The sequence below is a fragment of the Rousettus aegyptiacus genome, unplaced genomic scaffold (assembly GCF_014176215.1).
Source record: "Rousettus aegyptiacus isolate mRouAeg1 unplaced genomic scaffold, mRouAeg1.p scaffold_m13_p_13, whole genome shotgun sequence".
NCBI lineage: Eukaryota > Metazoa > Chordata > Mammalia > Chiroptera > Pteropodidae > Rousettus > Rousettus aegyptiacus.
This window is the reverse complement of record NW_023416288.1, coordinates 4,804,392-4,823,136: the sequence shown is the minus strand read 5'-3', so window position 1 is coordinate 4,823,136 and position 18,745 is coordinate 4,804,392. Positions and strand designations below refer to the sequence as shown.

Below are 18,745 nucleotides of genomic sequence, written 5' to 3'. Positions count from 1 at the left end.
TGATATCACTTCCTATACACTAACAAAGGGCCAAGTACACAGAAGATCCTTAATAAATATTTGATTGGCTAAGTATATGTACTTATATCCTAGCCAGCCAAGGGCATTTAATAATTTATTATTTAAAAATAATAAACATTATTACTACATATTTCTACTTTATAAAATATTTTAATATATTATCTGTATCCTCCTTGCAACAGGGTAGTGTCACAGCTTGAAAGCAGGTAAGGAGAAAGAAAAGAAATTAGGAGATTAAATAGATATTTTTAGTTATAAAGTTAAATTTTTTTTCTCAAATTGGTTTGAATACATGGAATAGAATGAAGAGAAAAACAACTTAATTTAAAAGAAGCTAGAAGAAGATGGAGGAAAATGAGGGATAGGGTGTGTAGAATATGTTTGACAAATTTTTTTTGAATACACTCATATTTTTCCTAAAACACTCAACTCAAAGTTTTTATAACTATTATTCGTGTATGAGGGAAGGATAGCTAAATTCCTGCTTCACAGTTACAAGAACCAAGGCTCAGTAAAGTAAATGATCTATCTATCCAGTAAGGTAGATCCAGGGGCAGAATCCAGGTCTCTTGAGTATTCAGGAGTAAATACAATTGTAGAAGTGTATAGTAGCCTGACACATTTAGAGAAAAAGAATAGGACAGTTTGGCTGGAATAAAGGGGGTCTATAGGAGGAAAGTCATAAGAAATCAGGTTAAAGAAATAAATATGAGATAGATTACAGAGTACCTTAAATAATACAATATAGAATTTGGATTTTTATCTATGTCGGCCATTTTGAAATTATTTCTAAAGCAATAAAATCCTTATTTTATTATGAGCTCTTATATGAGATGCCACTATGCAAAATAAATTAAGAGGAGATGGTTTCTCCAAATGAAGCTGTTCCCCTTTCCTGTTCTCAGTCTCTGAGGAGAGACGTGTTAAACCTGAAAAATTTTGAAACCGAGAAAAAGTCATGAGTGCTAGCATATTTTGGTTAAGGTAGTGATACACCCAGAGGCACAAAGACCAGATAGAGTGACCTACTATAGAGGCAGAACACACAGAGGCAGGGCTATCAGGGCTGCCAGTGCAGGGGAAGACAAAGATGCTTAGAGACAAGAAGAATAAGAACAGAGCCAGGAATAGGTCAAAGATTTACACTTGCGCAGCTGTGGAAGATGACAGTATAATCACAAAAATGGTGAGGGTCAAAGGAGAAGACTGCTGGTTTTGATGAAAAACAATGATATTTTAATTGTTTAATTTAATTGTTTTAGTCATTTCTACTATACCATGTTATGGTCTAAACAAAGCAGCCCTTCCCCCCCACCCCCACTAGTTTTCTTTCCCCTTTTTAAATAGTCGATGGCATGAACCAGAAAGCTGCACTTTGTTATGTTTTAAAAAAAAGTATTTTTAAGTGCTTAAGATTTCACTGAATGTCCAAAATGAAGAAAATACAGGATCCTCAATGCCCCCCCACCCACCCAAAGACCATTTCCATTTTTGTAACATTTCTGTTCTTCACACAGTCTGGATAACTAGCATTTAATTTTTATCTTTAGAAAGCTTTATTTTTTTGAAGTGGAGTTAAGTACAACTAAAGGATTTTTTTCAAGCATAGTTATTTTGAAGTCCAGGATGTTTCTTCTGCTTTACAAAATAAAAGGTGAAAGTGAAACTTGTTCAGTATGTGCATCTGATTAATTAATTGTAATTCTGAGCAGTATAATTTGGTTGGAGAATAAGTAACAGTTTTTGGTAAACTGTTTGATGAGGACAATCTCCTCTTCTCTGAGTTTCTGAAACTTATGATGCAAGTGCTCCCGCCCTTTTCTGAGAAGACAGAAAGCCTGACTCAGGCAGGCAGCTGCCGCTATTAAAACAGCTTCAGCCCTGCACACTTCCCTACTGGGGCAAGCACCACAGCAAAGATGAAGCTAGCGACCTGCTGCTGGCTAAGCTCAGCTGTCCTTGCTGCTTATGGTTTTTTGGTTGCAGCAAACAATGAAACAGAAGAGATTAAAGATGAAACAGCCAAGGACGCCTGCCCAGTAAGACTCGAGAGCAGAGGGAAATGCGAAGAGGGAGGCGAATGCCCCTATCATGTGAACCTGCCCCCACTGGCTATTCAGCTCCCGAAGCAGTTCGGTAGGATTGAGGAGGTGTTCAAAGAAGTTCAGAACCTAAAGGAAATTGTAAATAGTCTGAAAAAATGTTGCCAAGATTGCAAACTTCAGGCTGATGACAACCGAGACCAGAGCAGAAATGGACTGTTTTCACCTGGCACAGGAGCCCTGGGGGTGGCTGATGACAACAGAGTTACTGAATTAGAAGGAGAGGTTAACAAGCTGTCCTCTGACCTAAAGAATGCAAAGGAGGAGATTGATATGCTGCAGGGTCGCCTGGAGAAGCTGAATCTTGTAAATATGAACAACATAGAAAATTATGTTGATAACAAAGTGGCAAATCTAACATTTGTTGTCAACAGTTTGGATGGCAAATGTTCATCTGAGTGTCCCAGTCAACAAACACAATCACGTCCAGGTATGTATAATAACATTTTCTTATCACTTATTCATGAATGTTGTATAGCTAGACAATATCTATAAACATTAACCTGAGAAAATAAGTTAAATAATAGATTAAATAAATTCAGCCTTTTATTCATCAAGGCAGCACAGGGAAAACTAATATCTTTGTAAATGTGACCACAGACATGATATAGAACCCTAATTACAAAAATCATAATTAGTTCTGTATCCATTAGAAAGCACTTTCAACTTCAAAGATCTTTGCTGATGCCAGAGCTACATACAAACAGAAGCAGAGAGAAAGAATTTTTTAATGTTTTAGTACATTTAACTTATCTCTTCACTGAAGTGTTCAAAAACAATGGAGATAAAGCAGTGTTTGTGGTTGTGCTCTGTTTATTGAAAATCAGTTTCTTGTGGTCTGCTGACTGTTCCTTCTCATGTGGCAACAAGAGATCTTCGAAAGATTTTAGCAAGTAGTCTGCAGTTCATAATCCCAAACATCTAGTGAAAATGGGAGATTTTATAGGTGGAATAAAAGCAGTTATATGGTTTCACGTATATGCAAAACTTTTTGCTTTGGGACCTAGTGGCACAAAAACATTTTAAGGGGAGCTTTGGCCTGCCCCTAAGTGAAGGAATACATTTTTATTTTGTTCTCTCTTTTACCTTAAACTAGAATTCAAACATTTTGTTCTCTCTTTTACCTTAAACTAGAATTCAATTATCTATATTTGATTCCTACAGAACCACATTAGCTGATTTTTATCCTGAACACAATCACCTGTCATTTTTTTTTTTTTTCTAGAAACCAAACATGTGAAATCTCGCTAAATGCTTTCCTGGATATTAAATTCAAAATGAGAATATTAGTACATTATTGAAAACAAAGTTCTTTTTACTTGAGTTTCTTGATTTAGTTGTCAATCAAGGAAAATAAATGAATGTACGATTGATGCTGTGTATTAGAATTGGAACATATACGATAAAATTTTTTGACAGTGGAGACTAGCTCCTTTAGACGAAAGGAAATATAAGCCTATGTTTGTCTGTATACATAGAATAGGAGAGTTGAAATCATCAGACTTTCAGGATCCAAGGGATGAAGTGCGTATAAGAACAAGCTTTGCAGCCAGTCAGATCTGAGTCCTAGCTCTGCCATTTCATGCTTCCATGAACTTGGGCAAGCCACTGATCCTCTTTAAACTTAAATATTATCATCAGGAAATTGGCAATAATATCTACATCATAAAGTTCATGTGCAGATTAAGTGTGAAAATATTATCAGCCTTTGGCAGAATGCCTAGAACACATGGAGAACCCTCATTAAATATTGCTAAATTACTAAAACTATTATTTTCATTTCTTCTTCTTGTTGTTTGTTGTCGATGTTGTCAATATTATTATCAACCAAGAGTATGTTGGAGAGACTTGTCTGCTTTGTAACACCAAGTTCTTGTTCTGAGGCCTTAACTAGCATTTGCTAAATAGGTTCAAGTAAGTTTAGCAGAACAAGGTGTCATTGTCATCATTGAAGGAATTGTCATACTGCTTTTGTACCTGCAAAGAATTCTTTAGATATATAGTTTTTATTAACAAAATCCAATGCTTTCTTTTCTCCCCCTTCAGTTCAACATCTAATATATCAAGATTGCTCTGAGTACTACATAATAGGCAAAAGAAGCAGTGAGACCTACAGAGTTACACCAGATCCCAAAAATAGTAGCTTTGAAGTTTACTGTGACATGGAGACCATGGGGGGAGGCTGGACGGTGCTGCAGGCACGTCTCGATGGAAGCACCAACTTCACCAAAACGTGGAAAGACTACAAAGTAGGCTTTGGAAACCTCAGAAGAGAATTTTGGCTGGGGAATGATAAAATTCATCTTCTGACCAAAAGTAAGGAAATGATTCTAAGAATAGATCTTGAAGACTTTAATGGTGTCAAACTCTATGCCTTGTATGATCAGTTTTATGTAGCCAATGAGTTTCTCAGATACCGTTTACACATTGGTAACTATAATGGCACAGCTGGAGATGCCTTACGTTTCAGTAAACACTACAACCATGATATGAAGTTTTTCACCACCCCAGATAGAGACAATGACCGATATCCTTCTGGGAACTGTGGCCTCTACTATAGTTCGGGTTGGTGGTTTGATGCATGTCTTTCTGCAAACTTAAATGGCAAATATTATCACCAAAAATACAGAGGTATCCGTAATGGAATTTTCTGGGGCACCTGGCCTGGTGTGAGTGAGGCACATCCTGGTGGCTACAAGTCCTCCCTCAAACAGGCCAAAATGATGATCAGACCCAAGCACTTTAAGCCATAAATCACTAATGTTCATTCCTCTGAGTAATTATTACCTAATAGAACAATTAATTCCTTCAGTACTTTGGAATATATTTTGTACTACTTTTCCATGGTTAAAAATTTATCTCTGAGCAAGAGTTCTTATGCTACATAACATTTGAAATAAAACTGAAAAATATACATTTTAAAGGAGTTCTTTGTTGCTGTTTTGCTGTTATCCAAATGAACACTTGCAAGCAGTTGGAACTATTGAGAATTACATATTAGCTTTATAATTATCTCAATTTCTATTAATTGAAAAGTTTCTATTATTGTATTACTTGCTATAACTTAAAAAATAATTGTTTATTCAGCAGACTAGATTTTACACAAGTAATTTGTATTTTGGCTGTGATTTAAATACATCTTTGGGTGACAAATAGTTATTTGAGTATTAATTCGTCTCTAAATACCCCAATCCTTATTCTGAGATAAAACTTATTCAATTTATGGCATTTACTTTGGTCCAGGAAGACCTTATAGCATTTTAGTTCCCAGGCAAAGGAAAATGTATATAATAATTAAACCTGTTTAGGTACTATTCATGAAATGTAAAATATTTATCATTTTAAATATTTAAAAATGTGGTAACATAGTGTCACTTCTAAAAGCATTCAGAAAATTAATTTAACCATAAAGACCATGGTTTAAAGGTAGTTCATTCACAGTTTATGACTCTTTTGATGTTTAATGGTGAAAACTGCTTTAACATAAAAATTATCTTCCTTTGCTCTGTATGCCCAATACTTTTTAATTTAACATTGCTCACTATTGTGCGAGACTACTGGTAAGCTTCTTTTTGGAGAGGTTGGTATGGATGGGGAATGAAGCATGTATTTGTAAGCTATAATTTTGAAGGTCAAAGCAATAGTAATTTTAAAGCTGTTTTATAGAACAAATAGATAAATCTATTTATGAAAAGCATATGAATTTTAAAATATATAAAACAGTAGTTCAAATATTATATATTTTAACCCTAACCTGTATATTGCTTATTTTACTCTCTGAAGATTCATATATAGGTGTTTATTTTTTTAATCAAATGAAAGTATCTGGACCTTTTATAATTCATTAATTCATTCTGGAATGCAAAAGTTTATAAGAAACAATGTATAAAATTTTATGATTGTAAAAAGGGATCATTTCAGAGAACAGCAGTATTCTGCTGCATGTTAAAAAATGCTCTAGAATAAAATTTTAAATTATACACCATACTGTATATGAATCATAAAAAGAAATGCAAATAGAATTAACTGAGGTCAAATGTTAAAAAGAAATGCAAATAGAATTAACCGAGGTCTAAAATGTAAAATATCATTGTAGATTTCAAAGGCTGCATATCTAGCCAATAGTATACCAAATGTAAATGTTGCAATTGATCTACTCTTTATTCCTCTCTCCTGTTTTCTTTTTTAAGACTAAAAATACTTTGCTATTATACAATGTATGTATTGCAGATAAGGGCATTTTAATTTACCATATATAATTATTAATATATGTATAAATTTAAGTAAATTTCTGTGATCAAAAAAGACTTCTCAAAGAATACAGTTCTAAAGAAAAATAGCTCATATAGTAAGTGTGCACTGATTTAATGGGAACTAGGTATCATTTCAGAAGCATTTGGCATATAATTCTTTAATCCATGTAAATACTCAAAAGCTCATCCTTCTATCTTATTTTAAAGGCTTAAAATATTATATTCTATTATACTTTTATGGCATTTTCTAATAAAAAATTCTGTAACAAAAATTCCTTTTGGAAAATCATTTTATGTCACTTATTATTAAATATAATTTAGATTTTTATAATTTTTAGCACCTTGATGGAAATAGACTATATATAAGAGAATTTTTTGCCTTAAGATAACTATTTGCTAATATATGCCAATATTCATAAATATGGGTTAACTATTAACAAGGATATTATTTCAGAGTCTTGTCTTGGTTCCATTTCAATGGCCTATATTTGTTATATTAATTAAGATTTTATTTTGAGTTTTATTATTCTTTGAAAATATTGACTAAAACTGAGTCCTTAGAAATTCCAAGTGGAACTGATTCATTCGTGGCTAATTCTAATTTTCCTTTATGCATAAATAAGTTTGTTTCATGTCTTAAAAACCCTGTAAAATCAAAGATTTAATCTTCACATTTATTTATTTCTTCACTGTGGAAACATTAAATATTATCATTTGTGAAATAATAATTGTCTATTTACTCTTGTCTAAAAAGTTGTATAATATTTACTGAACCAGACAATATCTTTGGCTCTTTGAAGACTTTAATGAGTACTACTTCATTAATAGGAAGACAGAAGAAAACACAGGATCACCATTATCTTATTTTCCTCTATTCGAATACTGTTGATACATTCGAAATACAAAAGTTTCAGTTTCATTTTGTTGAATTCAACTCCATCTCTTTTTCCATCATTTATCTTGCTGCTCTGGTTCAGCTCTCTTCATCTTAGAATAATGCAAATGCTTCCTAATAATACCAGAGCCTCCAGTTTCAATCTATTCCAATCTATTCTCCATATAACTGCCAGAGGGACTATTCAAATATACTATTCTGATCATGTTGTTGTTCTGCTTAAAACCTTTCGACAACCCATTTCTATATGTTAAAATCTAGCAAATAAGCCCCTTCAAGAACTGGTTTTTGCCTACCCTTCCATTATCCTTTCCTACCACTATTCACACTCCTGCTACATACTGAATGCCTGGTTTTCTTGAATAAACCGCGTTCTCTCACATTTTCATTACTTTGTGTATACTGTCCCCTTGGTTTAGACTGAATGCCATCTTCAACCCCTGCTGAGTTCTGTCTTCTCACCCATGATTAACAGCAAGGACTCAGGAGCTACACTTGCTAGGTTTGAATGTCAGCTCTACCATTTGGAAGCTGTGTGAACATGGGCAGTTACTTAAATCCACTGTTCTTTTGTCCCTTCAATTATAAAATAGACATAGCAAGAGAATCTGTTTGAGTTATTGAGAGGATTTAATGAGAACATATGTAAAGCACCTAGAATATACATAAGTTCTATCTCAATAGTTATCTCATCTGGGAAGTTTTCTCTGATGACATTATGAGGAGTTGGTACCTCTCCTCTTTTGTCCTATGCCGTCTGATGTATTCTTTATTATATATTATATCATTCGACAATTGTCTAGATTCTACCCTGAGATCAATCTGTTTGTCTAGGTTGTAAAGGATATCTGAGACAAGTGTTGCTACTCAAAGTGGTTCATGAATATGTTACCATAGATGAAGGGCTGTAGTCTAAAGAAAGAAGCCAGAGTTACAACTGGGGAAGGAACGGGTACTGTCAAATCTGAGGATTTGGGAGATGGTAAATACAGGTGAGATGTGATTATAGCCAGGGGAAAATATGGCAAGACAGGATCAGCTGTATACTATAGGACTGGGTACTTAACAATGGCAAACTTTTAAAAGTGGTTCTGGGAACATGCCTCTGGGTACATGCCATGCAGAGGGGTATGGCTGTACTGGGCAGACAGTCGTTGTTCTACCTGAGTTCCTAAAGGAAAGATACTTTTCATACTTCCTTCTAATTGTAATTTTGAAATTAATTTTAATCATATAAAATCCATGAATGCTTCGATTTTTTAAATTACAGATTACAAACCACCTTCAATTCCAATCTCCTCCCTCTCCCCAGAGATAACAAGCAAAGTTAACTGAATCCAAATTGTAATTTCATTCTGTGTGTTGCCAAGTTGCAATGTCTACTAAATCATAGCTTTGCCAGATTTCTTTTGTTTATTGATTAGGAAGAGTAGGAAGTAAGAATAGAAAGGAGGGAAATTAGGTGTTTTTGGAGAATTCAGAGGCCCCTAAATTCTCAAATTTGACTGAGCCTCCCTTGCTCCTTTAAATGGTCCTTAAGGCTCTTCTTGCTGGAAAACACTGTTGCTTTTTCTCCTGAGAAAGCAACCTTAATTCTTCTTAGGTTTCTTCATCTTTCTCCTCACCATCTCGAGCTCTGTAATCTGGGCATGCCCTAATGTCAATTATAAAGTCAAATCAGAGGAGAAGCTTTTATACAACTTTGCTCATTTATATCAGCAGAAAACTGGGGAATACATGTGGAGACAGATTTTGATGTTGTTTGATTAAGGAAGAAAAAACAGAATTTCATATGTGACTGGATTCATTGATGTAAGTATATTTACCAGAAATTCTGAGTTCAGTAGGCTACCTTGAGCAGATATGTTTGGTTCTAATAGTTTGTCTGATTAGTTAACACATACCTAGATTCAACAGCAGCTTGTGCTAACTAAAGTTAAGAAGCCAAAAATGTCTTGGAACTAAAAGACTTATGGAGCTAGAAATGCTGGAGTGGGTTTAGCTATAATTCATTCAAAAAGTATTTATTGAATGTATATCACATGCTGGCAGTCTTGTAGGGAGCCAAAGATTAGTGACCAAAACATGCAAAAACCATGTACTTGTGGAATCTATATTTTATCAGAGGAGATGAATAAACAAACAGTATATGATAAATGCCATAAAAAATCAAACAGGGTAAGGGAGATAAGGAGTATTGCAGGAGGGGCGCTGTTTTTTATAGGTGGTCTGGGGATGCCTCTCTGAGGAGGTGACATTTGAACAAAGACTTAAGATATGAGAGATCAAGCCAGGCATTATGTGGAGAAGTATGTTCCAAGCAAAGAGAACATAAGGTGCAAATGTGCTTGGCATGATGTAGGTTCAGCAAAGAGGCCAGAATAGGAAAGCAGACAGTATGGGGTGGGGGGGTTAGGAGGTGAGATCAGAGAGAGGTTGGGGAGTTGGGGTTAATCAAGGGGAGGGGTTGGAGGTTGCCAGATTATCTGGACCTTGTAAGTCATGATAAGGATTTGCCTTTTACTCTGAGTAAATAAGAAACATAAGGGTTTTGATCGGAGGAGGTACATGATCTCATCTTAGAGAGAGATGATGGAAGCATGCACTACAGTGGTTCTAGTGAAGTGGAACTTTAGGTAAAGCTGAGGAAATTTTTTGATCAAAGATCAGGGGTGGACAGAAGTGAAAGACTAGAGGTATAACCAAAAACTATATCATTTCAGCCTGAGCAACTTAGAAGGATGGAGCTACTGTTAACTGAGATGGGAAGTCTAAAGGGGAGCCTGTTTTGGGGGCGGGGATCTGCAGTTGAATATTCTAAGTTCAAATATCTCTAAGACATTCATGTGGAGGGCATTTGGATATTCAGGGAAGATATCTAAGGTTCAGAAATACATTTTAAAGTTGCTAGAATATAGATGGTAATGAATTCATGGGACTAGATGAGATAACCTAGTAAATAATGTATATGGAACAAAGACTTACACAGAAGGATATATGTAAGAACTATCACAGTTGCATCCCATCCACCCACGCACCCTGTAACTGTCATTTGAGAGCTCTCAGGGCTGCTTCTTTATGGAGAGGGCAGAGATTTATTCTCACTGGAACGGATACTTTCTCTAGATTATTTTAGATTTGGATGTGCTTTTTCTTTTTCTGCCAGCCACTATTTTGTTGAGTTACTAGATGCCTTAGAGCCATTATGATATTCCACAATAGTATTCTAAAAATCACTGCTTTAGACTTAGGCAGTCACTTCATAATGAAGGGAGACACCACCTTGTGAGGACGAAACACTATCATGAAGGATACTGTGTGTGTGTGTGTGTGTTTGTGTGTGCGTGCGCGCATATGTGTATAGCAAAAGAAATATGAACCAGGCCACAGACAAAAATGTTCTTTGTTAATAGTGTAATGCCCGAGTTTGAGAAATCATGTAAGGTCATTTAGGGTATGAGTTTGCTATGATTATAACCCTTTACTTAAGCAGAGACTAGTTTTACTCCTTTTCTCTTTATTTTAGAAACACTAATGATCTTAAACCTGTTCCATTCACAAGTATTTTCCAAAAGTTATCCAAGTTAGAGGTAAACTAAATCTTACATTTCTAATAGCTTCCAAAATATTGACATTGAACTGGCAATGATCACTTCATGTTGAGTGCAGCTCAGAAGGAAATGAGTGCAGTCCTCTTCACATGGGTAGATTCCCTTTTTGGTACACGCAAACACAAACACACTTGTATTTATATGATACAAATGTGTGCTAAAAATTCAATTTGTAACATATACACTAAAATACACAAGAAACCTTCCCATTGAAATGAAATAGATATGCAGCTCTTACAAGTAGTCAAAAGTCAATACAACAAAAATCACTATGGTCAATAGCTAGTATATTTTAAGCAATATTATATAAAATAGATTAAAATAAAATAGAACTTTAGATAGTTTCTTTAAAACCCCTAAAACAAGTTCTACACTATTAATGCTGCTGTTATTCCTTGAATGTACCTTTTTTTTTTAAATAAAAATTTTTCAATTATAGTTGACATACAATATTATATTAGTGTCAGGTGTACAACATAGTGGTAAGACATTTATTTAACTTACGAAGTGATCACCCTGATAAATCTAGTAGCCATCTGACACTGTACATAGTTATTACAATATGATTGACTATATTCCCTTTGCCGTACTTTATATCCCATGACTATTTTGTAACTACCGATTTAATCCCTTAATCCCTTCCTCTTTTCAATTCCTCACCCCCCTCTCATCTGGCAATCTTCAAAATGTTCCTTATATCTATGAGTTTGTTTCTGTTTTGTTTGCTTATTTCATTCTTTAGATTCCACATGTAAGTGAAATCATGTGGCATGTATCTTTCTCTGCCAGACTTACACCACTCAGCATAATACCCTTGAGGTCCATCCAGGTTGTTGCAGATGGTAAGATTTCATTCTCTTTTTTTACATTCTTTTTATGGCTAATATTCTATTATCTAAATGTACTACTTCTTCTTTATCCATTCATCCACTGATGGGCTCCCAGGTTGGCTCCATATCTTGGCTATTATAAATAATGCTGCAATGAACACATGGATTAACACGGCCCTTCAAAGTAGTGTTTTGGCTTTCTTTGAATAAATATCCAAAAGTGGGATTACTGGTTCTCTTGTCATAGCATTTCTTCTAAAGTCTATTTTGTCTGGTATAAGGAATGCTACCCTAGTTTTTTTTTCCAGTTCCATTTTCATGAAATATCTTGTTCCATCCCTTTACTTTCAGTCTGTGTGTATCTTTTGATCTGAAGGGAGTCTCTTGTAGGTCGCATATGTAAGGATCTTGTTTTCTTTAACCATTCAGCTGCCCTAACTTTGGATTGGAGCATTTAAACATTTTTCATTTGAAGTAACAGTTGATATAATGTAGTTACTGCCATTTTATTATTCATAATTTTTATCTTTTTCTCCTCCCCCTCCTCTTCCTCCTCCTTGATGTTCCTGTAACATTTCCTGTGATACTGGCTTGGTGTTAATAAATTCCTTTAGTTTTTCTTGTCTGGTAAGCTCTTTATCTGCCCTCTGATTCTAAATGATAGCTTTGTTGAGTAGAGTAATCTTGGTTGTATGTCCTTGCTTTTAATTGATTATTTCATGCCAATCCCTTCTGGCCTGCAAAGTTTCTGTTTAGAAATTATCTGACAGTCTTATGGGAGCTTCATTGTAGGTAACTAATTGCTTCTTTTCTCTTGCTGCTTTAAAGATTCTCACTTTGTCTTTAACCTTTAACATTTCAGTGATGATGTATCCTGGTGTGGGCCTCTTTGGTTTAATCTTGCTTGGGACTCTGCACTTCCTGGACTTGTATGTCTATTTCCTTCACTAGGTTAGGGAAGTTTTCTGTCATTATTTCTTCAAATAGGTTCTCAATTCCTTTTTCTTTCTCTTCTACTGGTTCCCCTACGACACAAATATTGGTAGTATGCTTGATGTTGTCCCAGAGACCCCTTAAACTATCCTCATTTTTTTGGATTCTTTTTTCTCATTGCTATTCTGATGGGGTTGTCTGATACCTTATCTTCTAAATTGCTGATTTGATCCTCTGACTCATGTAATCTACTGTTAACTTCCTGTAATGTATTCTTCATTTCGGTTCTTGTATTCATCATTTCTGACTGATTTCTTTTTATGTTTCCTATCTCTTTGTTAAAATTCTCACTAAGTTCATTTCCTCTTCCCGAGTTCACTGATCATCCTATAACCACTGTTTTGAACTCTACATCTGGTAGATTGTTTGTCTCCATTTCGTTTAGTTCTTTTTCTGGAATTTTGTTCTGTTCTTTCATTTGGGACACATTTTTTTGTCTCCTCATTTTGGCAGTATCCTTGTGTTTGTTTCTATGCATTAGGTAGGGTTCTTAAGTCTCCCAGCCTTAGTAGAGTGGCTTTATATAGTAAGTGTCCTGTGGGGCCCAGTGGCACAGTTTTCCCTTATCACCTAAGTGAGGTGCTCTAGGTATGCCCCTTGTGTGGGATGTGTGTGCTCTCCTGTTGTAGTTGAGACTTGGTTGCTGTTTGCATGTCAATGGGAGGGACTGACCCTTAAGCTGATTGTTTGTGAGGACTGACCGATGAGAGGCTGACACTGTGAAGCAGGATTTGCTTTAGTTGATCCCTGGTGCATACCCAGCGTTCCCTTTGGATGTGCTATCCTTAGATGTAGGCCCTATTGGTGCTCCAGCTCTAGTCGAAGCTGGCCACTGGGCATGGGCATGCTGGCCCCAGGGTCTCTCAAGAGGGACCCTGCTGCAGTCCAAGTTCAGCCACAGACTGTGCCCTGCTTGGAGCCATCTGGCAAGAGTAACCAAGCAATCTGCAGATGGCCACCACCTCATGCTTGACTTAGAGTCACCTCAAGAGCCAAGCTGCAAACTGAGGCTAGCTGCTGCTAGTGTCAAGTTTGGGACTGCTCAGCAAGAAGTATGGGGCACACCAAGGCCAGCTGTTGCTTGTTGGAGTTTTGTGAACCTTTGAGGGATTTTAGAAAAGTTGGCAGCATGAGCCAAGACAGTCCATTTGTGAGGAAAATCCACTGGAAGCAGCTTAGGTGGGCCTGAAAGTTGGTTAGGGTCAGGTCTCAGAGAATCACCAGGGAAGGGCAAGTGAGTTTGATAGAGACTCAGATTTGGCAGCTGCCTATGTCTGCACTCCACATGGGGGGTGAGCTCAACAAAAATGAACAATGGATTCTGCCAGTACTTCTATCTGAGAGAAAGTTGCCTCTCCAGCCCTCGCCCTGAAGCAAGACAATTCAGTTCCTCCCCATATGCCCCTGGCACTTTCTTTTGAGCAGTTGCCCCAGCTGGAGCTCACAGTGAGTGAGTCCTTCAGTGTATAACTGTGCACAGGTCCCTTGAGAGCAATGTCTGGGACTCCCTCAGCCTTCATCTCACTCAGTCATAATCTCAGCTGGTTTTCACAGCTAGAAGTTGTGTGGACTTCTTTTTCTGGCACTGGAACCCTGGGCTGGAGAGCCCAGTGTGAAGCTGAAACACCTCACACACCTGGGGGTACCTCTTCAGCTGAGATAGCCCTCCAAAATCTCCACTGCCACCCATGGGTGTGGGACCAGCCTGTTTCACATCTCTACTCTTCCTTCCAGTCTCGAGGTGGCCTCTTTCATACATCCCCAGTTGCAGGACTTCTGTTCAGCAAGACCTCAGGCAATTCCCAATGATACGCGTTCTGCAGTTTAGTTGTAATAGTGATGTGCTTGTGAGAGACGGTGAGCACAGTTGCTATCTACTACACCACCTTGACCGTAAGGGAATGGTTCCTTCTTTACTACTCTTTTCCTTCACAACCCCATGGCGTGGCTTCTTCTAATTTGCTCTTTTTACTCCTGGACAACTTCTCTGTCAGGTCAGCAGCCTGCTGACCCTATGCCCATATTCAATTCTGCCTCTGCATCTTTTCTTACCTGAAATCCCAGGGGTAAATCAAAATTAAGACTATGAGCTAGCTTAAACTTGTGATCAGATGTTTCCAGACATCACAAGTCTGTCAGAAAGATCCATACTGTTTTACTAGCCATTTTCAAAAGGTATCTACACTATACCCCTGAGAATACATGCTCTTCTTCTGAAAGCAAAATAAATAAATAAATAAATCATATTTAAAAATAGACAGCTTTTTCTGTCTGAGCCCTTTAAAATAACTATTACATTTATATTTATTATTTTAATCTGGCAAATATTTATCACTTACCTACTATGTGCATAGCATGGTGCTGTATGTTTATCAAAGTATCTTGAATAAGATATTTTCCAAATAACTTTCTAAACTCTCAAAATCTGATTTTAACCTCTAGCATTCAAGATTTTCCTCCGAATAATTAAAAATGACACTGTTTAAGATGAACTGCTTCTCTATTACAAAGAATTCATACAAGTTTTTAGAATATTTGGGATCACATAGAATGTGAAAACTTGTTGAGCTTCTATCACCGGATATTCTTTCATCGTCTATGAGAAGAAAATAATTTATGGTTATGTTGTGAAAGTTTATTTTAAAAAGGGTGCATGAAACTAGTTGGTTACATTTATTTCCCACTCAGTAATGCTAGTATCATTTTTTTTCAGTTAATCTACATACACTGTTTTAATTTTTGTTTAGAGACTTTCACATCTAAATATTACTAATAATGAGCAGATGTCAATTGCTGAGTGCTAACCATGTGCTAGACACTTTCCTAACGGCATTTGCAATGTTATTGCTGCTGTGATTAATAGTGCACTAGGGAGATAATGTTTTATGCTCACTAAACTCTTCCCTGAAAAAAACCCAAACAAATCTCTGTTATCTACAAACTATTTATCATATGTGAATCGTTATTCATTTTCAACTTTCCTCACTTTCTTGGTGTATTTCTCATTAAGTGGGCTAATTTTCTATGATATATTACCCATAGTAATTGCATAGTGAAGTACACATATAACAAACCTTATCATCGCCCCTGCTCTAACTTTCTTTGTAAATCTATAAAGTGGCAAATGATTCTAATTTAATCTTAGCTTAGAATAAAATACCTCTTTTTGTATTTTATCAAAACAATTACATAATATTCTGTTGACAGGAGACATTTCAAAAATTAATATATTTTCCAAGTGTGTTAAGGTCCCTACTTAACCTACTGATTAAAAATTATTTTCCTGTAGCTAAATCAGAATTTACAACAACTCTGGCAGAAAAGGCAAACAAGTTTCTATGCTCTCCAAACACTATTTTACTTCCATGGTTACATGGCAGAATTCACTGATGAAAACATTCTCCTTAAGTTCAAAACACTTTGCAAGTTCTTTGGAAGCTGAAAGATTTCTCATGTAAACACCAAAGTTCTTATTTTCGTTTGTTACATAAAACAATTCTTTTAAAATGTGATTACAATTTACAAATGAATGATGTTGGTGAAGGTGATTTTTTTACTTCTATCATATATCAAGTAAAATTTTTGTGTTTATCTTATTGAGCCAACGATTAGAAATCTAGAGAGGCTTTGATATCATGGGTAGTTATGAAAGCTGGACAGGAAGACTGATACTTTTATGATGAATAGTGTTGGTATTTATCATGCTAAACTGCTGGAGCAGGTGTCCCCAGCAGCCCTAAAGTTCTGAAGACATATTTCATGAATAAGGAGAAAGCTAGGAGAATGTATGATGCATGAAATACTGTTCACCTTGAGCAGTTTCTGCTTTTATTTTATACCTTGGGGCTCTACTTTCAATTTCACTTAAGGAAAAGGTTTGGCTTTGTTTTAAAAAAATATTTGAAAGTCAGTGCTTTCCCATTGCTATCCCTTTGAGAGCTCAGCCAGAAATAATAAAACTAATATAGATGCATGATGGTTACAGTGGTATATTTATAATATTAAACATTCAAGTATCTGAAAATTTAGGTGGACTTGATGTGGAAAATACATGCAGAAATTTGGAAGAAATTTCACCTTTTTAAGTTTGCCTTGTAAAATAGTGATTCGGTAGTGCGATTATTTTGATGGAGGGCTTTACTAAGTACTTTGTACGTCATTCTTTTTGAAAATAGCATGGCTACATGCACCACAGTGAGTGAGCTAAAAGTTTGCAAGGAATATTAAGAGAAATACCATACTATCAAGTAGCTTTAAAAGCTACCAAGTAAAAGCACATGTAGGGACATTACAGAAACAGAAGTGATCACACAGTCAGGAAGTGGGATACTTCAAGAAAATGGTGGGCTCTGAGCTTTCCTTGAAAGACAGGTAGAAATGTGAAGTACACAAGTGTGGAGGAGAGTATTTCTGGGCTGAGAATAGGAGGAGCAAAGCCATCAGCAGGTTGGAAAATCAGGAACTAGTTAGGAAAACAGTAATAAATCTAGTTTAGCCGGAGCATGGAGTATGTAGGAGGTGACAGTAACAGAAGGAAGAAAGGAATGGTGGACCAGACTAAACTAGAGGGATTCGACTGTAAATTCAAAGAGGTGACATTTAATACTTATGACAGGGCAAGAAAAATTCAAATCTAAGTAGCTGTAACCGCATCTGCCACCTGTTGATTGCTCATTTCTGTGCCTGGGTCTGAGAGGTGATGATAAGATTCTGAGTGTGAAGGAAAACTGGAAAGAACTCTGAAGACTGTTTTACAAAATAACAAAATGATCAAAGATATAAAGAAGATGGATGGAAATACAGAGGGGGAAAAAACAGCTTGGGGGCATGAAAACAAGTTTCTGGGGGAGTTTTTAAAAGGGAGTGTGAGAGAGAAGCACCTGCTGTGACAAGGAATTTTAGGAAGTTTTTCGGCATGACGTGAGGGCTTCTATTCTAAAGGAAACTTCAGTATAGTCAAATTGTTTTCCAAGGCTTTCTGAAGACAGATATGTGTTTTCTTTTGGCTGTGCTGAGATGTATTTCAAGACTGGAGAGAGAGGGCTCAGTTTTATTTAGTCTAAAAACTACTGTACAGAGCATGGACTTTCCGCAGAGGTGCCTCAGGGGGCTTAGGGCAGTGGTGGTGGTGGTGACAGTAGATGTGAAGGGAGAGAACAGGGGATCTTTGCCTCTGCATCCTTCATCTCACTGTCCAGCACAACCAAATCTGTTTTACATAGTGTGCTTCTGTGTGAGATTTCCACTGGAAAAAAAAAAGTGGTAAAAGTATTTTAAAAAGAGGGTGAAAACCACCATGGCAGCCAGTAAGGTACCCCTGAAGGATTGTAAGCTGAGAATTGTACTATTAGTGTAAAGTTAGGCTCAGAGAACTTAGATACTTGCTGAAGGCTGAATGGCTAGTGCATGCAGAGCGAGAACTAAGACCTATTTTTACTGATCCACTTCCTCACTCCTGACCAGAAATTTTCTTTCCAAATTATTAAGATTTAAGATACTTTGGACCTGTCCATTCTTAGATATAGTCTTTACAGACAGCAAAATTCCAATCTTCTTAATCCGAGATCCAGTAATTACTTGTTGTCCAGTAATTTTTATACCCCCTTATGTCATATCTCTGATACCACCCAGATATTCCTGTTGGCCTCCAGCCAGGCATGTATGCACTGAGAATGCATAAAGAACTTTTGCCTCAGAAGATAACAGGCTTGGCAGTAGGTTCTAAGCTTATTGCTGGCATCTCCTTTCTGTTTCCCCTTACACCAACAGACATGCCGATGGAACAAAGGTTAAAATGTGATGACTCAAACTACCAATGTACTAGGAGAAAACACAGGAAACAAATTTATCATCTTAGAGTAACAAATATCTTGTTACGTATAACACAAAATCTTAAAGCTGTAAAAGAAAAGCACACAGAAAAATAAATTTCTACATGGAGAAAAAAACACACTCAAATGAAATCCAACAAACTGAGAGAAAGATTTTTGCAATGCATATTATACAAAGGCCTACTTTCTAAACATATAAAGAGTTTCTC

At 36.2% G+C, this 18,745-nt stretch overlaps 2 protein-coding genes across 4 annotated transcripts in view; one reads left to right on the top strand and one right to left on the bottom strand.

The window, feature by feature from the left end:
• Window positions 1-18,745, bottom strand: part of CCDC146 (coiled-coil domain containing 146) — a 131,490-nt gene that overhangs the window by 86,114 nt on the left and 26,631 nt on the right. The gene's annotated exons all lie outside the window — the stretch shown is intronic.
• Window positions 1,835-7,101, top strand: FGL2 (fibrinogen like 2). The gene is made up of 2 exons (XM_016145947.2): window positions 1,835-2,553; window positions 4,170-7,101. Exons 1-2 carry the CDS (start codon window positions 1,941-1,943, stop codon window positions 4,874-4,876), a joined length of 1,320 nt encoding a protein of 439 aa, XP_016001433.2. The 5' UTR covers window positions 1,835-1,940; the 3' UTR covers window positions 4,877-7,101.

Coding starts and splice junctions, on each gene's coding strand:
- FGL2 (XM_016145947.2), top strand. CDS start 1,941: ATGAAGCTAGCGACCTGCTGCTGGCTAAGCTCAGCTGTCCTTGCTGCT. Junction 2,554..4,169: donor ACAAACACAATCACGTCCAG/GTATGTATAATA, acceptor CTCCCCCTTCAG/TTCAACATCTAATATATCAA.